Source organism: Macaca mulatta, chromosome 15 (genome assembly GCF_049350105.2).
Source record: "Macaca mulatta isolate MMU2019108-1 chromosome 15, T2T-MMU8v2.0, whole genome shotgun sequence".
Classification (NCBI taxonomy): domain Eukaryota; kingdom Metazoa; phylum Chordata; class Mammalia; order Primates; family Cercopithecidae; genus Macaca; species Macaca mulatta.
This window is the reverse complement of record NC_133420.1, coordinates 63403972-63429233: the sequence shown is the minus strand read 5'-3', so window position 1 is coordinate 63429233 and position 25262 is coordinate 63403972. Positions and strand designations below refer to the sequence as shown.

General features: G+C 42.8%; 1 protein-coding gene across 41 annotated transcripts in view; it reads right to left on the bottom strand.

Moving 5' to 3' along the window:
- Positions 1-1899: 1899 nt before the first annotated feature.
- The window catches only part of GNE (glucosamine (UDP-N-acetyl)-2-epimerase/N-acetylmannosamine kinase), a 64771-nt gene continuing 41408 nt past the window's right edge, over positions 1900-25262 (bottom strand). For 4 of the 41 annotated variants that reach the window (XM_015117445.3, XM_015117449.3, XM_015117446.2 and 1 more), the window contains 9 exons: positions 23984-24136; positions 21083-21295; positions 16412-16499; positions 14678-14888; positions 10534-10663; positions 9938-10159; positions 7280-7462; positions 5622-5738; positions 1900-5034 (listed from right to left, as the gene is read on the bottom strand). In XM_015117445.3, the coding sequence (XP_014972931.1) occupies positions 4799-5034; positions 5622-5738; positions 7280-7462; positions 9938-10159; positions 10534-10663; positions 14678-14888; positions 16412-16499; positions 21083-21295; positions 23984-24136 (1553 nt within the window). In that variant the 3' untranslated portion in view covers positions 1900-4798. The remainder of the gene's footprint in view (positions 5035-5621; positions 5739-7279; positions 7463-9937; positions 10160-10533; positions 10664-14677; positions 14889-16411; positions 16500-21082; positions 21296-23983; positions 24137-25262) is intronic. The other 37 variants (XM_077965761.1, XM_077965764.1, XM_077965762.1 and 34 more) reach the window with 31 other exon arrangements.

Here is a 25262-nt window from a genome sequence, read left to right as displayed (position 1 = left end):
CCTTCATCTAGACCTGTGCTGTCCAATGCAGTATTCACCAGGCACATGTGGCTATTTAAATGAATTTAAAATACATTTCTAGTCCTAGTCACAATTCATGTGCCCAGTAGCCATATGTGGTTAGGTGGCATTTGAATTGGATAGCACAGATTATAGAACATGTCCATGGTCACAGAAAGCTGCACTGGACCCGGCTGTAGCTCCCACCAGTTAATTCCAAACTGGGGGTGGGCTGATGTTGATGTGAAAGAATGCTGGGGCAGCATCCTGCTGATCTATACAGGTGTTTCCAGGAGCCTGTGCTTCGTTCAGACACCAGTAAGTTCATTATCTGCCTTCAGAACCTGGCATAGTACCTGGCTTATTTTAGGTGATGTTCCAAGCAATTATTAAAGCTATATTTCAGTAATCTTCTTATAACTACCTGGTATTTCCAAACTGGAGATTGAGGTAAACTGTAATAACATGCCCAGGATGGGGGTTAGGTGTTGCCATTGCCAAGAAGGAAAGGCCACTATCTCTTCAATGTTAATTATTTTTGGCTGGAAGGAGCTTTCATTACTTTTCCGGCTACCTCCCCCTTTCCAAGCTTCTTAATTGGGCTTTCCTTGACCTGGCCCACATTTCTGGCCTCTGCTTATTCCTCCCCCTTTAGTCAAATCTGATTACAATCAAGCAATCACTGTTCACAGACTTTTGTTCCTACTGGAACCTGCTAATGCCATTCCAAATGTCAAAATCCCAGAACTAATTCAAAGGCCACCCCCTTCCCCTGAAATCCCATGGCCATCTACCTGGGGCAGCTTATTTTTGGTAGTCTTGCCTCCCACACCAGCTGGGCTTCTTGAGGTGGGAGGTGGCAATTTTAAATGTCAACAAAATCTGTGACATTCTCTAAATGGAGAGGTGACTGAATAATGTGACAAAAGTGATGCTGTGATGACTTCCAAGGCTAGGTCATAAAAGGCAGTTTGGAACAACTAGCTGGTGGCCCTGAGCCACCTCATAAAAAATTCTACCTCTGAAGCTACCCATGTGGTGAGGAAGCCCAAACTAACCCACACACAGGGGCCACCTGAGAGACCCTATAACCACACACAGTGGGAGATGCCTCACCAGCCAGCCTCCTGCTATTCCAGCTGACAACTACAAGTGCAGGACACTCTGAGCTACAACTGTCAAGTCTGAGCCTTTCCCAAATCCTGACCCACAGAAACCACGACATGAAACAATTGCTGTTGTTTTAAGCTGTTTAGTTTTGAGGTGGTTACACAGCAGTAGTAATTTGGGATTGTTTCTAATATCTGTATGAGACCCACATGGGGCCTCATAAAAAGAGGGAGTGGGTCTAGGAACTCAGTGAGTGCTCAGTACTTAGTTTCAAACTCCTTTCTTGGGGCTACTTTGCTTTTTTATGCCGAATTTTCAATGTTATATATAACAATGCTTTGTTTTTGTTGTTGTTTTTGAGACAGGGTCTCACTCTGTCACCCAGGCTAGAGTGCAATGACATGATCATGGCTTACTGCAGGCCTCAACCTCCTGGGCTCAGGTGATCCTCCCACCTCAGTCTCCTGAGTAGCTGGGACTAGAGCACTCGCCACCACGCCTGGCTAATTTTTTTGTATTATTTTGTAGGATTCTGGCATGTTGCCCAGGCTGGTCTTGAACTCTAGGGCTCAAGCAATCTTTCCGCCTCAGCCTCCCAAAGTGCTGAAGCCACTATGCCCAGCCATGCTCTCTATTAATAGACTTTTTGGTTAAGAAAGCAGTGATATTAGAGGCCTTAAGGAAGTTATATAACCTTCAAAATGTAAGCAATGCAACAACTTTAAATCTCTTCTGGGAAGGAACATGCTTTTGGCTAGTGAGTTACAAACAAAACAAAATACAACAGGATTTCAACAAGGAAATGTATTTTTTCTTTAGAATTTGGCTCAGAACAGTAACATAAAAATATTTACATTAAAATAAATTAACATGCAATTACTTAACCATATGTAATAATTTATGTTGGAATATATTAGCCTTCCCATAAGTTTAATAAAAACTAATATTTGGTTTTAGATTCAATACCATTCTTTCAAGTATTTTGTATGAAACTTGGTAGCAATGCAATTGTCTGATGTACAGAGCAAATTTCACCGTAAGAGATTACACCAAAGAACAGATGTCCCTTCATGGAACATCATCTCATCCCAGACTCAGAAACTGAGGAGCCAAGCTTCCTTCCCAGGAATCACCATGGAATGTCTGAACAATAACCAGGCCCTGGAGATTACTGCAGGGCTGGTAGAGTTTTAGGAACCAGCCAAACTTTTTCACACTAACCCACTAGGAAGGATATAGTTCAAATGTAATGTTGATTCCTTCAGTTTATTTGAACACTGAAACAATATGTTGTAGAAACCTTCATTTTCCCAAAATAAAAATCTGAAAAATATATGCACATGATTTTTTAAATATCTAAAAGTACCCATAAAAACTTGTCACTAGGGCCAGGTGCGACGGCTCACGCCTGTAATCCCAGCACTTTGGGAGGCAGAGGTGGGAGGATCACCTGAGGACAGGAGTTCAAAACCAGCCTGGCCAACGTGGTGAAACCCTGTCTCTACTAAAAATACAAAAAAAAAATCAGCCAGGCGTGGTGCATGCGCCTGTAATCCCAGCTACTCAGGAGGCTGAGGCAAGAGAATCACTTGAAGTCGGGGGGCGGAGGTTACATTGAACCACAGAACTCCAGCCTGGGTGACAGAGTGAGACCCCGTCTCAAAAAAATAAAACACCTGTCACTAGACCAAATACTATACTGGTAAAATTTCACAGCAGAGAGGAATATTTGATTAAATTCAGCTGATAGGGTCAAGGATACATTAAGTCATTTACAAATCAGATATTAGTAGTAAAAGTTTTGGTGGCCTAGAGTGAATTAGAGTATGTTAGCATTTTGAAAGTTTTTGAAATGAGAGGTTGTGTGGCTTAGCAGAAAAAGCACAGAGGGACCTGGAATCAAACCCTCTCTCTAGCCGCATAGCTTAAACACACCAAGTGTCAAACACACCAAGTTCTATACAATAAAAATTAAAACACCTACCTCATATGTTGAGAGAATTTAGGATAATGTATATGAAGCACCTAGTTCAGAGCCTGGCACACAGTAGGCACTTAATAAGTGGTGGCAGTTAGTATTTCTTTCAAGTTACAGTTCATAGCCAGAACTTTGGCTTTTGTATTTTGACACCAATGAAAACGTGAATTATGTAGCCAGAATCCTGATTCACGGCTCTGGGCTCTACGTAAAACTCATACAAACACTGCTTTAATAAACACCCTAGGGTGTTACTCAACACAGTAGGAAAGGCTATTGAAGGAAGAAGTGTCTGCTGGTCAGTAGCAAAGATCCTTTTGGGACAGTTAATCTCCTTTTAAAGGCTCTAAGTCCCAGTGGCTTCTCAGCTGTCCTAAGAAGATAAGGACAAGGTCACTAAGGCCACTGTAATTTAGATCCCTGGTCTAAGTCTCTTGTAAGTTCAGCTAGAGTAGTAACATCTTTCAACAAATGGTATCCAGGATTAGGGGGGATATCTGAGATGTGGGGGTGATATGTCCAATGTCTTGATTGTGATGCTTTCACAGGTATACATATGTCAAGGCTTATCAAATCGTAGGCTTTAAAAAAAAAAAAAACAATAAAGCTGTTTTAAAAAAAGCGTACTTAAGCCCTTCCTGGTAAGACTTCCCTCTGTTCCTTGACTGGATCACCTTCTGTGATCTTAGTTTGGGGTTAGAGGAGGAAGGATTTTTTTTGTTTTGAGATGGAGTCTCACTCTGCCACCCAGGCTGGAGTGCAGTGGCATGATCTTGGCTCCCTGCAAGCTCGGCCTCACAGGCTCAAGCAATTCTCCTGCCTCAGCCTCTCGAGTAGCTGGGACTACAGGTGCATGCCACCACGTGGCTAATTTTTGTATTTTAGTAGAGATGGGGTTTCACCATGTTGGCCAGGCTGGTCTCGAACTCCTAACCTCAGGTGATCCACGTGTCTCAGCCTCCCAAAGTGTTCAGGCATGAGCCACTGTGCCCGACTGGAAGGATTATTATTATTATTATTATTATTATTATTATTATTTAAGACAGAGTCTTGCTCTGTCACCCAGGCTAGAGTGCAGTGGCACGGTCTCAGTTCACTGCCAGCTCTGCCTCCCAGGTTCATGCCATTCTCCTGCCTCAGCCTCCCAAGTAGCTGGGATTATAGGGGCCCACCATCACGCCCGGCTAATTTTTTGTATTTTTAGTAGAGATGGGGTTTCACCATGTTAGCCAGGATGGTCTCAATCTCCTGACCTCGTGATCCACCCACCTCGGCCTCCCAAAGTGCTGGGATTACAGGTGTGAGCCACCGCACCCGGCCTGGAAGGATTATTAATGCAAACTTCAGGATGAAGTGACATCCCAGGCAAGGCCTGCAGGTTTCAGTGATATTAATACATTAGTAAGCAGAGTTCTAAGGCTTCCTCTCTATTATTGTAGCTACTTTGGCACAGAAAATTGTGACTGGAACTTACAGGGTTTGAAGCTAAAATGACCCCTACTAGGAAAATATCAGAAAGAACAGCATCTACAAAAATAGGAGTTGGGAAAGGTGACTTTGGAAGAGGAGACCAAAAGCAAAAAATTTCTCTGCCAAAGTCACCTGCAGTTCAATACCAGATTTGATTGTTAAGAAATGGTCATCCTAAAGACAAAAACTTGATTCCACTCAGGAGCTCTTGAGAGATGGTCCATGTCTGTTCCTGGAGGTCTAGTAGATCCTGCGCGTTGTGTAGTCCAGAACCATGCTGGCAGCACCCAGGAGGGCGGGGTCAACCAAATCTGAAACCACCACGTCCACGTCCTGCACGGAGGACAAGGCCTGCTGGCGAATGATGTCTTTGACAATGTGGATATAGTGACTGGCCAGGACTCCAGAGAGGATCACAAGGGAGGGATTCATGGTATGGAGGATGTTCACAACCCCAAGACCCAAAGCTGTTCCAGCTGCAGGGAGATAAAAATTAAAATGAGTTTCCGAGAGAAGCCAAAATCAAAATACCAAAGAGGGAGGCAGAAAAGAGCCAGCAGCAGAAATGATAAAGAACATCCACAGCATGCAGTGGGAGGCAGTGTTTTAAAAGCAGTTCACGGTTGATTCTTAATATGAGAAAATGATCATGTGACAGCCTCAAGTGGAAAAAGCAGGGTGTACCACATGATCTCCACTAGGCAAAAAAATGAATAGAAAGACTTGAAGGAAATGTTAATAGTTGGTATCTCCAAATGGGAAAACTCTAAGTGATATTTTTTCTTACAACTGTCCTATATTTCTCTAAATTTCCTGTAAAATGAACACGGAGCATTTTTATAGTTGTCAAACCAAACCAAACACCTGCTGAAAAAGGCAATGCTGCCAAATACCTTGAATGCAATTCCCTTTTTACCTCTGAGTAATTAGGAAAGAAACCTCTGAACAGACACTGCAAAGCACCTGTCCCTAAGAGAAGCAGGGTCTCTTCTGGGGCCGAGCTGGGCCATATGATATCTGAGGCTACCCCCTGCAGCACAGCCACCTGCAGCCACATGCTCACCTGTTCTTAGGATGCTCTGGGCCTTCGCATTGCCAAGTTTCGCAGCTTGGATGAGATGGAGCGCACCCACAGCCTCATCTTTTGGCACTGACATCCCTTCCACCAAGAGCAGGTCCTCTGAGCAGAGTGAGAAGGAAAAGCAGTCACTAATGAGCCTTGGGGAGGCCAAGCTCACCACTGGGCCTGTGGAAAGCAAGCCCCTATATGGGAAGATGGTGTTTTCTTTTCACAATTGCAAAGCTTATCATTCACAAACATCTCTATACACTGCCCCTAAAGCTTTTGCTACCCTCTTGCTAATTGGTTGTACATAACCCAGAACCTATCTTCCTGGAAAAACCTCAAGTCTGATGACAGCCTCCTACCCCTCTGGCTCCCTCACTTCTCACTTCCAGGAGCAGACAGTCTTTGAAGTGTTCTTTTCTCCAAATTATCACCTTCCTCCCACATTCACTCCTTCCTTACTCATGCCAGACACAATGCTGTGCCATCTGCCAGCACCACACATTCTATGGCAGCAAGGCACAGCAGCTGAGGAACAGACACAGGCCTGGGGTCAGTGCCAGCTCTGCCTCTCCCAGCTGCATGACCCCATGCCTGTCACCTCACCTCTACACATTCCTCCCTCCTGGAAGATGAGGGCAATAGTGCCTACCCTGGCAAGGTTATCTGAGGAATGAAATGAGATCATGAACATAAAGTACTTAGTTAAGTGCTGGCCAGAGAAATGCTCAGTAAGCAGCAGGAATTTCTGTGGTTATCTGTAGTCCTTGTCTTCTGCCTGTCACCAACTCAGATCAATCTGCCTCCTACTAATCTGCTAGAATATCTGGACCCTGAAGGAAAAAAATCCCCAGCTGTGCAAACTGCTACCTAGACATCAACTGGTGGTCTCCTGTATCCCCTGGGCCCTCACAGCTCTCACGCATTCTCCCCGACTGCTCTCTTCTATACCTTCACCGCCTTCCCAGTCCTTCTACCCCCACTGCCAACAGATGAGCATACTTCTTACCTCTCTTATAGGGGGCACCACCACGCAATGATCCCCTACCTTTTTGCTTCCCATCCCATACACCCATCATCTCGGCTCGCCATGCCCTCTCGTGGGCCCTGTGCCTGGTTTTGCAGCTCATCTCTTCCCACCTCTTCAGAACCCTACTGTGTAGGGCTCTATACACTTCTCTCCTGCACTCTCGGCCTCCATTCCCCATTTCCTTTCCTTCAGCATATGCTCACAAATTGGTTTTGGGGGCCAAAAATCTACACTCTTTTTATGTATGAAGCACAGATATACTACACATACAGTGCATGTATGTGTGGTATATACATAACATGTTTTGTCCATTTATTTCTTCATTAAAATGTGTATTAAGTACCCACCCTGTGCTACTGGCTGAGAAAACAAAACTGAAGGAAATCTTCCCTGCTATCTTGGAACTCTAGACCTCTGTGCACCACCACCCCTGGGGAGGAAGAGTGGCAGTATGGGTCAGGACCAAGGAGGCTGTGCTGTTTTAGTGCGAGGGAGCCCTGCTTTTTCTCTAAGAAGTGAAAGGGGGGAAACTTCTGGCTTCAGTGTTCAGCTCTCTTTGGAATTTCCACTTTGAAGTACTTGTCTACTATTTGGTTACTTAATTCCTTGAGAGAGGGACACCAACCATCATGGAGTTTTTTTGCCTCCCTCTGCAAGGCCATTCCAGAGGCGTATGCTTCAATGCACCCATGGCTTCCACAGGAACAATCAGGCCCATCCAGAGACACAACAAGGTGGCCCAGTTCTGCAGCACAGAAGGAGCTTCCGTGGATCAATTCATGCTGATGGATAATTCCACCACCGATTCCTACAGTGAGGGACAGAAATCACTGAGGGTGCTTTACCTGAAACAGAAAACTGGTATCACAACGCCTCATCTATTTAGCAGAGCTTTGGCATGTGAGGGTCTATATATATTTCTCTAGACAGATGAAGCCCACTAAGCATAAAGCATTCTCTGGTAGCATTTTGGATGGAAATGTTTTTAGCAGATCCTCTGATGCCCTGTGACCCATCTGCTTGGGTCACTGTGATTTCAAACACAGCTGTGGGGACAGTGCAGCGCAAGTGCATGCCCACCTTGTGGGTAGTAGACCCTCTGGTCCAGCACACACTGCCCATCTTTCTGCACCAAGGCTTTCTCCAACACTGAAGCAAGATCCTACCCAGCCATGCAGGCACAGCACCCAGGGGCAACCTGCAACCGAGGCAAGGCAGGAGCCAGCAGATCCACAGGACAATTCTGGATGCTGTTCTGCAGGCTTCTCAGGAGGTGCCGGTGGAGTTCAGCCCCCTTTGCCCCCAAGTCAACTTCAATAATGTTAATATATCCTTAAAGGCTTTCTTCCTGCTCTGTTTCATTCTTTCCACTCTCCCTCCTGCTTCTTGGGGTCACCTCCAAAAAACCATACCTGAACCTAAATCCTTGTCTCAGGCTCTGCTCAGGAAAACCCAAGATAAGTCTTTCTAAACTGTATCACACACTACCTGCTTCCCGAAGCAGAAAATAGGAAATATGATTTTGCCTCTTTTGATGCTGCCATGTCTAAAAATCTGTGATTCAATAATTACAAGTATCAGTGACTGTCTTTTGTTATGGTGTTTAGCAGTTACAAAGGAGTAAAGGGTATTGTGCCTGAGAAGGCTCTGCTTTGAAGGGTTGTCTTGCCATCTGTCACATCTTGGGCACTTATTCCTCAACCCCTAGTCCTCTGATTTACAGCTTAGTCACTGCTCTGAGCCAGGAAATGGTATCCAAGTTTGCTAAAACTGTGTCTGGAACTAAAAGAGGATGAGCATGAGCTAAAGTACATGAGCTTAGGCCAGGTGTGGTGGCTCACCCCTGTAATCCCAGCACTTTGGGAGGCTGAGGCGGGTGGATCACCTGAGGTCAGGAGTTCAAGACCAGCCTGACCAACAAAGTGAAACCTTGTCTCTACTAAAAATACAGAAATTAGCCGGGTGTGGTGGCACATGCCTGTAATCTCAGCTACTCGGGAGGCTGAGACGGGAATCGCTTGAATCTGGGAGGCAGTGAGCCGAGATTGCGCCACTGCACTCCAGCCTGGGTGACAGAGCAAGACTCACTCTCTAAATAAATAAATAATAAGTACATGAGCTTAAAGGGGAAGTGGTGTAATGCAGAATTTAAGCACATATAGGTTCTGAAGTTAGACATATCTGTACCAAAAACTGGCTCAACCACTTATTAGCCGAGTCTGTTTCCTCATTTAAAAATCAAGTTATACACTTAAAATATATACAATTTAAAAAAAAAAGTAACAAATTGGGATGTCATAAAAAAATGACAGAGCAGGGAACTCCAAAAGTCCATTCTGCCACTAAAGCCAGGAAAAAACTGGTAAAAGTGTCAGAATCAACCTTTTTGGAACTCTGGAAACTAACCAGTTTACAACAAACAGAAGAATGCTTAATTTAAAAAACAAAAACCAGGACCAGGTGCATGTAATCCCAGCACTTTGGGAGTCATGCCTGTAATCCCAGCACTTTGGGAGTCATGCCTGTAATCCCAGCACTTTGGGGAGGCCAAGGCAGGAGGATCCCTTGAGCCCAGCAGTTTAAGACCAGCCTGGGCAACATGGTGCAACCCTGTCTAAAAACAAACAAAACCAGCTGAATCTTGCTAAGAGAACTTTCTGGTGTTTTAATCTACCCTGGTCCCATCACCTGCTCTCCAGCTTGGTGGTGACCTTGAACAACAGTCCACACTCCCAGTACTGGTGTACAGATACAGTACTGGATACCAGTACCTGATGGGGCAGGACAAACTTATTCTCAAAAAATTGTGGTTGTTTGTTTTGCCCTGCCTGTCAGCTCCCTGGAGGACCACCTCAAAGGGCCTGCTTTCATCTCAACTAACTAGGAACTACCCAGTGCTGAGGGGGTTACATGAAGGGTGTTTATCAAAAACATTTCAAGGTAAAATATATTAGTCTCTGCTGCCTAGGGCAAAGGATAACAGCTGGGGCACCCAACACACTAACCAAAAAGACTGGGAGGAAAAGCTGGGAAATGAGAAGCTGTGGGAAATAAGAGCTTTGAATAGCTTTGACAAGTTCCTGGAATTTAGAAGGTCACATGCATGTCTAAGGCTGGGCACATGCTCAGAAAAGACATGAGAAGGCCACATGTGGCTCACCTTCAGGCTCTAGTCAAGCAGGAAGTGAAGGCTAAGGTAGAGTTGTAACCACCTGACCATGTTGAAGACATGCTCCAATATACATTCTAGTTCCTGAACCAACCTCCCGCTACCCCTTCTTACCTGTGCCTGTGATAAGTGTAACAAAGTTTTCCAGTCCCTTTCCTTGGCCAAATTTCCTTTCTGCCAGGGCAGCACAGTTGCCATCATTGTCTACCCACACGGGGAGATGCAAAGTGTCAGAAAGGGGGGTCCTAAGGTCCACAGAGTTCCACTCTTGGATCAGTTTGGTAGAATGCAGCACAATTCCTTCCCGAGGATTTACACGGCCACCTGTGGAAATGCCTGCGCTCCACCACGAACACAAGGAAAATAATGCTGATGAGCAATCTCAGGAAAGTGTGCTGACTTTCTTGGCTTAGAACACAGATTCATTCACCCCAGATCTCCTAAGACAAACATTACCAAGGACTGCAAGGAAATATTAGACAGTTGTGAATTAAAGCCATAACGCCTTGAAGATTTCTAGAACCATCAGTGCTTCTCTCCTAATGCTTGTTGGTGTTCCAGGAAGTCCCCATGCTTGGGGCCCACAGACAGCACCTAGAGCCATCTGTGCACAGGGCAGACACTGACTTGATGCTCAGGCATGCATCACAACTTAGTAACTTTTGTACATTAAAATGAGCATTTCTTGGATTTATAATGTACAATCTTACCTACTCCCAAAATTCTGCAGTTCAGTTTTACAGCTTCTGCTGCAGCTTCCACACACATCTGTAGGATTAAATTAATCCTCTCTTCATAGGTTTTAGGATTGAACTGAGTATACTTCTTAACTATTTCACCCTAAAAGAGAAAACAAGTTCTGTCTCACTGGTCTTAGCTAAGCAGCATATTGTGAGTGTTGTGATCTTTTTCATGATAAATCAGATACTGCTATAGGATGACCCCGCAGTCTTAGATGACTGCTTGGGGAAGGAGCCACTGCCTGGCCTGGGCCAGCCCTGGGATAAGCTCAAGTAGTTCCTGTAATCTGTCCTAGTATGGGGCTGTTGAAGCAATGAAAACTCCACAGCCAGCAAGATGGGCCCCTCTTTTTTTTTTTTTGAGATGGCTTCTCGCTCTGTTGCCCAGGCTGGTGTGCAATGGTGCGATCTCGGCTCACTGCAACCTCCACCTCCCAGGTTCAGGTGATTCTCCTTCCTCAGCTTCTCAAGTAGCTGGGATTACAGGCGCCTGTCACCACGCCCGGCTAATTTTTGTATTTTTAATAGAGATGGGGTTTCACCATGTTGCCCAGGCTGGTCTCAAACTCGCGACCTCAAGCAATCCGCCTGCCTTGGCCTCCCAAAGTGCTGGGATTACAGGCGTGAGCCACTGCCCCCAGCTGGGCCCCTCTCTTAAGCTTAAGTTCAATGTTGGCTAATTTGAGCCTAGTTCATTAAAAGACCATATTTTACTCTTTCAGGTTGACAGAATTTTCTTGCTTACTGAGGTGACTGGGCACAGTGGCTCATGCCTGTAATCCCGGCACTTTGAGAGGCCAAGGCGGGAGAATTGCTTGAGCCCAGGAGTTTAAAACCAGCCTGGGAGATACTGTGAGACCTCATCTCTACAAAAAAATTAGCCAGGCATGTTGGCATATGCCTATAGTCCCAACTACTTGGGAGGCTGAGCTGGGAGGATTTCTTGAGCCTGGGAAGTTGAGGCTGCAGTGAGCTGAGATCATGCCACTGCACTCCAGCCTGGGCAACAGAGTGAGACCCTTTCTCAAAAAAAAAAATAATAATAATACTGAGGCAACTAAGTAGCTGAGCTTTAATCATCTCCTGTAATTGAATTCAGTGATGGTCTGGATACTTTGTTTCCTTAGGGTAAATTTCCATCCTGGTTGGCAGAAATACCACATTGTTTAAATTACTGTATGGCCAGGTGTGGTGGCTCATGGCTGTAATCCCAGCACTTTGAGAGGCCGTGGCAGGTAGATCACTTAGACCTCAGGAGTTCAAGACCAGCCTGGGAAGTAAGAGGAAACCCCATCTCTATAAAAAATACAAAAATTAGCCAGGCATGGTGGCTCACACCTGTAGTCCCAGTTACTTGGGAAGCTGAGGCTGGAGAATCACTTGAACCCAGGAAGCGGAGGATGCAGTGAGCCAAGATTGCACCACTGCACTTCAGTCTGGGCGACAGAGTGAAACCCTGTCTCAAAAAAAATAAAATAAATTACTGTGCTTTTTGATATGTTTGAATACCAAACAGTGATAGTCCCTCCTGATTATTTGTCTTTATATATTTTCTTTACACAACTGACTTTTGTACGTTTAATGATAAACTTCGAGAAATTCCACTGTGATTTACAATAATTTTACTAAATGTAAAAAAAAATACCATTGAAATGTTTACTAGAATTATGTTGATCTTATAAATCCAATTTGGAAAACTCTGACATCTTAAAAATAATCAGCACTTCTATCCAGGGCATTTTTTTCAAGGCTTTATGTCTTACAGTAAAGTTTTAGAATTTTCTTTATATAGATCACATCGTTTCTGGCTTCAGTTATTCTTAGGAGTTTTTATTGTTGTTCTGAATAAGATCTCTCCTTCCATTTATATTATATTGTTATTAGTGGATTTTAATATATCAAATACAGGGTTAGAGCTGTCACTAGGATTGTCATTAAAAATAAATGTAGGCCAGGCACGGTCGCTCATACCTGTAATCCCAGCACTTTGGGAGGTCAAGGCTGGAGGATCCCTTGAGCCCAGGAGTTCAAGAGCAGCCTGAGCAACATAGTGAACCACTGTATCTACAAAAAACAGGCATGCTGGCATAAGCCTGTAGTCCCGTCTACTCAGGAGGCTGAAGCATGAACATTGCTTGAGCCTGGGAGACAGAGGTTGCAGTGAGCCGAGATTGCACCACTGCACTCCAACGTGGGCGACAGAGCAAGACTCTGTCTCAAAAAATAAAAATACATCTAGAGCCAGGCACAGTTAATGTGCACCAGCATGTGCCTGTAGTCCTAGCTATTATACTTGGGAGGCTGAAGCAGAAGATCATTTAAGCCCAGGACCTTCAGTCCAGTCTGGGAAACATAGGAAAACCTTGTCTCTAAAAAAAATTTTTTTTTTTTAATTAAGAGAAGAAAAAATCTAGAGTAGTGCTTCTAAATCTTCACTGTGCATCAGAATCACCTGGACAGCTTTTAACGAAGAGCAATGCCTGGCCTTCATCCCCAGAGACTCTAATTTAACCAGTCTGGGGTGGGAGCCAAGCATTTTTTTGTCTATTAATAATGTTTTTTGTTTTACCCTGTCAATAATCTCCATTTTTGCTATTCCTTCCTTTATTCCCTTCATAACTTCCACAATTATGTTTGATAATGCTGCAGAAAACACCTTTTCTTCTTGATTTCAACAGGAATGCCTCTAGAATTCTACCATTGAAAAAGATATTGGCCTTTCATATGGAATAAATCATCTTTCTGTTAAGAAACTATTCTTCTATTAGTTTTTGTTTTTTGAGATGGAGTCTCACTCTGTTGCCCAGGCTCGAGTGCAGTGGAGCGATCTTGGCTCACTGCAATCTCCGCCTCCCGGGTTCAAGCGATTCTCCTGCCTCAGCCTCCCAAGTAGCTGGGATTACAGGTGGCTGCCACCATGCCTGGCTAATTTTTTTTTTACTTTTATTTTTAGTAGAAACGGGGTTTCACCATGTTGTCCAGGCTGGTCTTGAACTCCTGACCTTAAGTGATCGACCTGCCTGGACTTCCCAAAGTGCTGGGATTACAGGTGCGAGCCACTGCATCCAGCCTTCTATTAGTTTTTAAAAGAGTATTTATCACTTTGGGAGGCCGAGTCGGGCGGATCACGAGGTCAGGAGATCGAGAACATCCTGGCTAACACGGTGAAACCCCGTCTCTACTAAAAATACAAAAAACTAGCCGGGCGAGGTGGCGGGCGCCTGTGGTCCCAGCTACTCGGGAGGCTGAGGCAGGAGAATGGCATAAACCCGGGGGGGCGGAGCTTGCAGTGAGCTGAGATCCGGCCACTGCACTCCAGCCTGGGCGACAGAGCGAGACTCCGTCTCAAAAAAAAAAAAAAAAAAAAAAAAAAAAAGAGTATTTATAAGGGAGGCCTCTTGGCTTTTCTTGAGAAAATTTTGTTTTGTTTTGCTTTCCTTATTTGACCTAATGGTATTAATAAATTTCCTACAACTTTACATTAAAATCTTTGCTATATCTCATCGTCTCTGGACGCTTTATACACTTACACTATTTCAAACAAAGAGTTTTCTGGTAGGTTTATTCTAAGTCATTAGAGATCACTTTAACATGATCAGTTTGTTATTTTTATGAATGTGCTCTCACCTATCAACACTGGGTGATGGTTTGGTTGATAGATTGAAGGTATGCTGTACTCAATAAAGAGCAGAACTGTAAAAATGCAAAATGGAAAATCCATACAACTGATGACATTCTAGAGAAGAGGCAGCTCCCTTCACTATTTGCTGATACCCCTCACCTGGGCAGTGAGTAATCAGCATACTCCACACTCCAAGCTGTTACTAAGTATAGAATTTCAGATCTTCTGGGTGGCAAAAGCCTGATCTGATGCCTAAAGGGGTCTTCCTACCGTCAAGTCTACTGTCTTGGATTCCCAAAGAAGTTACTTCTTTGAAATGTTAATGATCAGTAAAATAGTGAGACAAACATTGTAAAGGATCCACAAGTCAATACTATGAGCAAATGATTGCAAGTTCTTGTGTATGTTTCTAGTCTTACCTTCCAACTATATATACTTAAAAATCAATCACTTATATGGGATATAAAGTTAGGAGTTTAGGAGTTATTTTACCTTCATGCTGACTATTGCAACTCGGAGGTTTGTCCCGCCGAGATCAACGGCCAAGGCACTTAGAGTTTCAAGAATATGGTCAATATCTTGAGAGATATTCTCCTTCACAGGAGGAAAGCAGAATTTCTTTTGCAGTGGCTCTTGAAGATCGATAGATTTGAGAAACTTCAAAATCCTTGGAACAGCATTTCCATCCCCATATATCTTTGAACTGCAATATACAAAAAGTCAATTAAATTAAATGCTTCTGCCATACATGTTAAATGGTAGTAAGGGCATAATATAGTGGAATCTGAGACTTCAGGTAAAAATAATTCATGCTTCTTCCTAAAATGACATCTTCCTGCCATGCACAGTGGCTCACACATATAATCCCAGCACTTTGGGAGGCTGAGGCAGGAAGATTGCTTGAGCCCAAGAGTTTGAGACCAGTCTGGCATAGAGATGGCAACTCTGTCTCTACAAAAAAATACTTTAAAAAATCATGTTTAAAGAAATAAATAGGCTGGGTACCGTGGCTCACGCCTGTAATCTCTGCACTTTGGGAGGTCGAGGCAGGCGGATCACCTGAGGTCAGGAGTTCAAGATCAGCCTGGCCAACATGGTGAAACCTCATCTCTACTAAAAAGCACAAAAATTAGCCGGGTGTGGTGGGTGCCTGTAATCCCAGCTACTCAGGAGGTTGAGGCAGGAGAATTGCTTGAACCCGGAAGGCAGAGGTTGCAGTGAGCCGAGATTGTGCCACTGCACTCCAGCCTGGGTGACAGAGCGAGACTCTGTCTAAAAAAAAAAAAAACACACAACAAAAAAGAAAATAACATCTCCACAATATATACATACTTCAGAACATCATGTTGTACACAATAAATATATACCATTTTATCTGTCAATTTAAAAACTGTAAGTCATAATTATACAGGACTAAAATTTTTTTATATAATAATATCTAGATCACTTCAGCAACATTGTAACTAAGTGCCTGTCTTTTTTTGCCTTTTTAGTTTTTATCTTTGTATTTCTGAGAAAACAAAATTATTTTCAGAAAGAAACATTCAAATACAGGGAAATCCCATCAATTTGAAACAGAAAGGAGGGTGGTCAAAATTAATTAAAAAGCTGAACTAGACTTTTTAAAAAAATCAGTTACATTGTTTTCTAATACTTATAGAAAGTCAAATAAGGTTAAGTAAGTGTAGCAAAAGTGTTGTATTAATTAAGAGAAACAAATAAGGCTGGGCGCAGTGGCTTACGCCTGTAATCCTAGCACTTTGGGAGGCCAAGGCAGGCGGATCACCTGAGGTCAGGAGTTTGAGACCAGCCTGGCCAACATGGTGAAACCCCATCTCTACTGAAAATACAAAAATTAGCCGGGTGTGGTGGTGCGCACCTGTAATCCCAGCTACTCAAGAGGCTGAGACAGGAGGATTGCTTGAACCCAGGAGACGGAGGTTGCAGTGAGCTGAGATTGCGCCACTGCACTCTAGCCTGGGCAACAGCAAGACTCCATCTCAAAAAAGAAAGAAAGAAAGAAAGAAAATATATATTCTACATTGGAACCTTTGGTACAGTAATAACAGGTATGATATTAGCAATCTCTGTCTCCCCAGCAACTAGGGGCCTGTAGGCATAAGAAGGAAAGCTCTGTTAGGATGATTAAACAGTGATTGTAGCTCTAAAATGGTACTGAAGGTAGCTCCCCTTTTAATCACTCAACAAAAAATGTTTTATACTCACCAAGGGTACTGTTTACCAAACTGAAGGTGCAGTGCTTGCAATATTTTGTCTTGGGTGTCAGCATCCCGGACATGAAGAACATTCTCCCCTAGGTAAAACCAGTGACACATTACAAGGATTTGGAAGTGGCAATATTCAAATAATAAAGAAATTATCAGTGTACTATGCTCATAATTAGACCTGAAATCCAGCTGACTGAGTCTTCTTTTGTTAGGGAAAAATCAACTTTTCTACTTTATACCTTTTAAAGTACTCTTGGCAAGATTTCAGTACATCAAGGGCACTAGGGTCCTTCATTCCCAAAGAGAACAAATCAAGTTTTTGTTTATTAAAATAAATAAGGTGGACTAACCTGGCATCCACTTACCATTTGCCTAGTCATCTATGAGATCCACTCTCTTTCAACCTGCCCTGCCTTCCATCTACTCAGCCAGCGGTTCACTCAGCTAGTCAGGCAGTCACCTTCCCTCCAGACATTTCCTGACCAATATGAGGGAGTAAATCTAGCGAAAATGGCCACGCTGTTCAATGGGTTTGGCTAAGAAGAGAAGAGTGAACGAGTAACAGCTGGAGAGAGGTATGGGGTCAAGAAAGAAGTTGTTTCGTGTTGTTTGTTTTTAAGATGCGAGAGGCTTAGGCATGTTTAAACGATGAGGAGGTTAAATAAAGAAAGAGGAGAAAAGATGACTCATGGATAGGTCCCTGAGAAGGCAGTAGTAGGGACTGAAAACACAGGTAGAAGGATGGGCAGTGGACAGGCAGGAGAGACACCTACACCCACACCCATGCCCACACCCTGCTATAAAGAAGGTAAGAAGGAAAGGATGGATGGGCATGTACATTTATATAAGTTTATTTAAGTGTAGTGGCAAAAAGTACAGAGACCATGTTGGCATATGGTTCAAGTATCCTTTCACTTTTTTTTGTTTGTTTTTTTGAGACAGAGTCTTGCTCTGTTGCCCAGGCTGAAGTGCAGTGGCACAATCTCAGCTCACTGCAACCTCTACCTCCTGGGTTCAAGTGATTCTCCTGTCTCAGCCTCCTGAGTAGCTGGGATTGCAGGCGTGTACCACCACACTTGGCTAATTTTTGTATTTTTAGAGACAGTGTTTCACCATGTTAGCCAGGCCGGCTTGAACTCCCGACCTCAAGTGATCCACCTGCCTTGGCCTCCCAAAGTGCTAGGATTACAGGCATGAGCCACCACACATGGCCCTCCTTTCACATCTTAAATGAACTCAGCAGTATCCACCACCCCTTCCTTAAAACATTTTATTTTGCAGGCTTTATGGATAGCACACTCTTCTCATTTCCCTGCAGCCTCACTGGTGTTCCTCTTTAGTCTTCCTTGCTGGCCCTTACCTCTTCATCAGAACTCTAAAGATTGAAGGGCTCCAGAGGTTGGTCCTGGGCTCCATTCTCTGCCTTTTTTTTTTTTTTTTTTTTTTTGAGATGGAGTCTTGCTCTGTCACCCAGGCTGGAGTGCAGTAGCATGATCATAGCTCACTGTAACCTCAAACTCCTGGGCTCAAGTGATCCTCCCGCCTCAGCCTCCTGAGTAGCTCAGACCACAGGCGCATGATACCAGGTCCACCTAATTTTTAAATTTTTTTGTAGAGATAAAATATCACTATCTTTACCCAAGCTAGGGTCGAACTCCCAGCCTGAAGCAATCCTGCCACCTCGGCCTCCCAAAGCACTGGTATTATAGGCGTTGAGCCACCGCACTTGGCCTGGGTTTTAAATACTGTCTATGGCTGGTGCCATTATCCTCAATATCTTTTCTTCATACTAGAAACAGAATTTTTAGCCGGGCATCTGATCCCCAGCCAAAGATTATATTCTGGCTGGTCCAAGTACAGTGGTGTTTACAACTAATTGATCACAACCAGTTCCTTCTCCCCCTGCACTGCTTCACTTAACTAGCCTAAAAAAAAGAAAGAAAGAAGGAAAGAAAAAAAAAAAAAACAGACTGGGCACAATGGCTCACATCCATAATTCCAGGACTTTGTGAGGCCAAGGTAGGAAGGATCACTTGAGACTGGGAGTTTGAGACAAGCTTGGGCAACAAAGCAAGACCCTGTCTCTACAAAACATTTTGTAAAAACATTAGCCAGGCATGGCTGGGGAGGCTAAAGTGAGAGGATAACTTGAGCCCAGGAATTCAAGGTTACGATGAGCTATGACTGCACCACTGCACTCCAGTCTGAGCAACAGAACAATATCATCTCAGACAAAAAAAAAAAAAGACTATATTCTTCAGCTTGCCTTGCAGCCAGATGTGGCCATATGACTAAGTTCTGATGGATGTGAGAAGAAAGATTTGCAACTTTCAGGTCTTGCCTTTAAAGGGAAAGGCATCTTCTCTTTTCCTTCTTCCAAAGGCTAAAACAGAGACTTGCAAGCAATAGCTAGAGCAACCACTAAGAAAATAGATGGGGGCTAAGTCTGATGATTGTGGAGCTGCCATCCACTGAGAAAGAAAGAACATCTAACTTATTTCAGCCACTATTATTTAGGGTCTCTGTTACAGCAGCCAAACTGACAACCAATTATATACATCATCTCTATACCAATGACTCTCAAATTTCTATCTCCAACTCTAACTCTTTCTGGAACTATCTAGCTGTTTACTAGCCATGTCTGCTTTGATATCTAATAGGCATCTCAAACTTCACATAGCTATAAGAGAACTCTTAATTCAATCCCTCCCCAAATCTGTTCCTCCCTCAGTGTCCCCATATCACTGCCCAATCAGAAATCTAGGCTGTAATGGAAAAGGGTGTATCATTAAAGGAAAAAGAACTGAACTAGAACCAAGGATATTAGTTCTACCTCTGCTCTTTCTCCAGTTCCTCATAATTGCCACCTTTCTGTTATATTTAGATCTTCTTCCCTTCTCATTCCCAGCGTATCACTGCCCAATCAGAAATCTAGGCTTCCTTTTGATTCCTTTCACCTCCACATCCAAGCATCGGCAAGTACTATAACAAAACCCAAATCTAACTTTTTTCCATCTCTAATATTTCATCAAAGTCACTATCATCTCTCATCTGAGCAACTGAATCAGCCCCCTTACTGGTCTCCCTGCTCTTATTCTTGCCCCCCCGTGACATTCCATTCTCCATATTAGCAACCAGAGTGATCTTTCCAAAATGCAAGTCATGTCATGTCATTCCCTCCCATCACACTTAGAAAAAATTCCAAATGATTTACCTTGGCTTACATGCATCTGCTTCCTTCTCTAACATAATCTGTATCACTCTGCCTCTTGCTCACTACTCTATAGCCACACTGGCGCTTCCATTTCTCAAATACACCAAGTTGACCTCCCGGCCCTCACACTGGTTGTTCCCACTGCCTCTCCCTGATCCTCACATAGCTGACTCCTTGTCATTCAGATTTCAGCTTAGGTGTCACCTCCTTAAAGAGGCCTTCCTTTAACCAGTCTAATGGAGTCCATCATATACCTTGTGTTACAGCAGGCACAGCATATAGAATTGCTGACATTTTTCTTCTTTCTTTTGTGTTTGTCTATCATCTGTCTCCTCTCCCACTAGAATGTAAGTTGCATGAGAGCTCAGCCCTTCTTGGTCTAGTTTATTGCCAAATCCCAGTGCCTAGTACCTTGTAGGTGCTTACTAAACATTTTCTAAGTGATTGAATTGAGGAATTCGAAAGAATTTCCATCTCATGGCTTCCATTTTCTCTATGAAGTGGGGAGTAAAGTAATATGCTGGGAATGAGAAGGGAAGATCTAAATATAACAGAAAGGTGGCAGTTATGAAGAATTGGAGAGAGAGCAGAGCTAGAACTAATCTCCTTGGTTCTAGTCCAGTTCTTTTTCCTTTAATGATACACACTTTTCCATTAAATACCACTGCGTGTAAACAGGATTAGAACTTTAACTAATGTTAATAACAGGACCTTGCTCAGTTAGCAAATTCATTAATAATAATCCTACTTATACTTAAGGGGTACTTTACTTAGAACTACCATACTATAAATTACTGACTGAAGGAATTCTATATTAGGCCCAGAAAATAAAAGCCTAGCATTCATATATTCATGAAACATTCAACCATATTATCTCTTAAACACAGCCATGAAAGATCGTAATTAAGAACCACTTAATGCTAACTGATATTACAAAGACAATAAAATGTAAGTAGAATGGGCCGGGTGCGGTGGCTCACGCCTGTAATCCCAGCACTTTGGGAGGCCGAGGTGGGTGGATCATGAGGTCAGGAGATCAAGACCATCCTGGCTAACATGGTGAAACCCCATCTCTACTAAAAATACAAAAAAAATTAGCCGGGCATGGTGGCGGGTGCCCGTAGTCCCAGCTACTCGGGAGGCTGAGGCAGGAGAATGGTGTCAACCTGGGAGGCGGAGCTTGCAGTGAGCTGAGATCGCGCCACTGCACTCCAGCCTGGGTGACAGAGCCAGACTCTGTCTCAAAAAAAAAAAAATGTAAGTAGAGATCTAAAATCTAAAATATTTGGTAATCACTGTGTGCTATTTATTGACTATAGATTTTAGGCTTCAACTGGTTATTAACCTCATTCACTCGTTCACAAAATATATGCTCAGCACTAATATATGCATACCTTATAATAATTCACGTGTGTATAAAGCCTAGTCAGTTGAAGTATGAGCAAAGGTAAATACCTGTTTCTCTTCCAATCTGACGTGTTCCCAGGTTGATCACAGGTGTCCCAAAAGCTCCAACTTCTCGAACCCCACAGCTGCTGTTCCCAATCATACAACCAGCATGGGCAACCAACTGTATAAACTGGTCAAATGGGACGTGTTTAACTGCACGAAAATTGGGATGATGCTCAATGCCCTTCTTCCGCATCACTCGAACCATCTCTTTGCTCCCTATGAAAATGAAAAGAACCAATTGGTAAGTGGTTTGTGAGATAAACCATTTTCATTGGCAAGTGTAGCCCACATAAAGAAATCTCCCTACAAAAACCTCACATCAGTTATTAGGGAAATAGTAATTTTAACTACTGACTTTTTCATGAATTATGGGTATCTAAAATGTCCTCTGCTTCGCTCATCTAGGAACTCAGAAAGCAGCAGTTGGGACTTTTCAAACAGAACTAGGCAAAGCAAATAACTTTTATCAATGCCCTAGTAAAAACCTTTACCTTAAACAACAATTAAGAGGCTAAAGACAGGCCAACAGCCTGTATCTCTTAACCCCAAAGTTCCCAAACAGAACCCTCTCAGGCTCCCCATACCACGATGATCAGAGACCCTCTGCCCAGCTACAGTCACCTTTACACTGACAAGAACTCAGTGGGATAGCACTCCCGTTTATGTGGACTACACTCCAAGAAAATACAAATAGATTCTGACACTGTGGCTTATATTTTAACTGCATGACTTAATAGAAACTTAAAGATACATGAAGGGAAGGCAATATTTAATGTCCCTCTACTTGCCTCTCAACTGACCCTCTCCTAACTACCCCATACCTAGGGAGGAAAATTGCCAACCTGATTGGTTAGAAGGCAGAAGTCTGACCACACCATGCTCACCAGTGGGCAGGTGCCACTCATTTAACCAAAGCTGTGCATGCTCGGTTTTCAATCTTTTTGACTTTCACTGTGTGGCAAGGTAGGTAAATGGACTCAGGGTCTAACTCTGGAGAAGGCCTGGCCATTTCTCTCTGTATACAGTCTTGCCAGCGCGTCATCTGTAATTATTGTACAGGTTGAGCATCCCTTATTCGACATGGTTGGGACCAGAAATATTCTGGGTTTCAAGTTTTTTTGGATTTTGAAATATTTGTCATTCTGTAATACTTACCAGATCAGCATCCCTAATCTGAAAATCCAAAATCCAATTGCTCCAGTTGCTTCCTTTGAGCATCATGTTGGTGCTCAAAAAGTTTGAGAGTTTGGAGCATTTCAGATTTCAGCTTTTTGGCTTAGGGATACTCAAACTATAGTACATGGCACACCAGAAGGCACCACTACTATTCCAAGATTCAGGTTTCAATTCACTTGAAAGCTCCTCTTTGGCTTAAGGCCTCAATAATCCATTTTCTAGAGGGAGTCCTGTACTGGGGAACTGGGCACTAAGCCAGACAATGATAAAGTGATGCCTTGATTCTTATTTTCCTATTGTTCCCTGGGTATGTCGTATTAAAAACCCTGTGGAGGGTAGAGGCAAGTGGCAGGCATGACTTAGATATACCTGGGACCCTTTACTTTCATAGAAAAACCCTCTAATTCTAAAGTATGTACAGTCAGGAAAGTGCATTATAAACAGAATATATCATTGACAATGAATGTTGAACCAGAGAGACACATAGTTACATTACAAATATTTATACAAAATTTAAAGGATCAGAAAAGAAAAAATATTAATGTTTTTGAAATATGGATACATTACCTGGAAAAAATCTGGGTTGGGTATTCTTAAATTTTTTTCCACTAATATCCTACTTTGTTCTCCCTAACACAAAAGATTATTCAAGGGAATACTAAGACAGAGGTTCTTTCAGAGTAAGTTGGTGATATCTTGACGTTGCAGAGAAAGGGTTCTGCCTCCTTTACCAAAAAAGAAGCCTAAGAACTCAGCAATGAGTGGTGTCAGCTAACGATAATCAGTATTTGGAAATTCTTCAGTATTAGGCTGTGTTCTGGCATTTCTCATATCTCACACCCCCATTTACTCGCCTAAGGTCTCAGCAGTAACAAAATCTATGGTACCATCCACCAGTAAACAAGTGATCAACCAGGGCAGGCTTGAGGATGAACTGGTTGGGACTGGCTGGGGACTCCAGATTGAAACTGCTTCAGCTCAAGATTACTTTAAGGTATAGCTGACATAAATAAGAAAGAAAGCAAGAAAAAATATTAGTGGCTATTTTGCTGTGGACAATGGAATCACTACTTTTCTAGAGCTTCTCTTTCACGTCAACTTTTTTTTTTGAGATGGAGTCTCGCTCTGTCACTGAGACTAGAGTGCAGTGGCGCAGTCCCAGCTCACTGCAACCTCCACCTTCCAGGTTCAAGTGATTCTCCTGCCTCAGTCTCCTGAATAGCTGGGACTACAGGTGCCCACCACTGTGCCTGGCTAATTATTGTATTTTTAGTAGAGACAGGGTTTCACTATCTTGGCCAGGCTGGTATCGAACTCCTGACCTCAAGTGATCTGCCTGCCTCGGCCTCCCAAAGTGCTTGGATTACAGGCATGAGCCACCGTGCCCGGCCATCTTTCACTTCAACTTCTAAGATTTATGTCTCTTGGCTACTGCGGTTTCTTAACTGGTAGAAACTGGAGGGAAAATGTTAGTACTAAGCATGAGACTAAAGTAGACAGTAGACAGACTATTTTTATTATTAAGTTTCTACTGGACTTGGCAAAAACATTACAAACTTTTTGAGTTATAGCAAAATTGGTAATCCTTTGAAAACGGGAATGCATTTCAGAATAGAGTGCCCTTCAATGATAAGATGAGCAAGATAGGAAGGCAGTTAAAAGAAGAAGTAATAGAAACATAAAATTGGAAAAAGTAGGTGGCATAATTTCATTTTCAAGTTCAATTACCTGCATCAATATTTGGAAACAGAACTAGGGTCCGCTTGTTAAATGAGATAAGTGCATCCAATGTTAATTCAAACATTTTTATGGAATGCTTAATGTCAGTGGTCACAGGGTGCTGTAGTGCAACAATGTAATCTTTAGATTTTACATCATCACCTGTTTAAAGAAAATCAAACCACATTGCTTCATTAGTTAAGAATCTTAAAAGAGAAAGAAGCAAATTCTGAAAGCAAGATTCTAAGTCTGCGCTTTTAAAAATTCTAAGATAGAAACAATTTGTCAAATTGTGAGCAGGGCATCCAAATTAGAGTCAAATGATAAGAACTTACAGCAACAAATCCAAGGATTCAGCAAACTTAACATTTTACAAAGACATGGTGCCACAAACATAACTTTAAATAGCAGGTGCTAGAAATTCACTGTTTTAAAATCCAAACTATTCCAAAGCACTGGAAAAATGTGACTCTTCCCAACGTCTAACTAATGTTTTTAGTGAGTATTCAGCAATATCAGTGAATAATAATGTTACAGATCATGGCATTTTGAGGCTGAACAAGCATTAAACATATTTCCTAGAATGCACAGGAGCTTCCCTATACCATCACCTACCAGATTCAAGTGGCAAATGTTTCTAACTCTGTTAAAGGACTAGGAGAGTTTCACTCATCCCTAGGCTGGGATCCCAAGGACAGTTCCTCAGCAAAAATTTAAAATGTAAAAAGTTTAGATTGACAGTGCTATGTCAAACAATGCAAGATATTTATCAATAGGGCCTATATTATCCCATAAAACTGAAAGTGAGCTCCACTCACTTTTTTTAAATTAATTTTTCCATAAGTTATTGGGGTACAGGTGGTAATTGGTTACATGAGTAAGTTATTTGGTAGTGATTTGTGAGATTTTGGTGCACCCATCACCTGAGAAGTATACACTGCACCATTATTTGTAGTCTTCTATCCCTCGCCCCCTCCCACTCTTCCCTCCAAGTCCCCAAAGTCCACTGTATCATTCTTAGGCCTTTGCGTCCTCGTAGCTTAGCTTCCACATATCAGTAAGAACATACAATGTTTGGTTTTCCATTCCTGAGTTACTTCACTTAGAATAATAGTCTCCAGTCTCATCCAGGTCACTGCAAATGCTGTTAATTCATTCCTTTTTTATGGCTGCATAGTATTCCATCATATATATATACCACAGTTTCTTTATCTGCTCGTTGATTAACGGGCATTTGGGTTGGTTCCATGACTTTGCAGTTGTGAATTGTGCTGCTATAAACATGCAT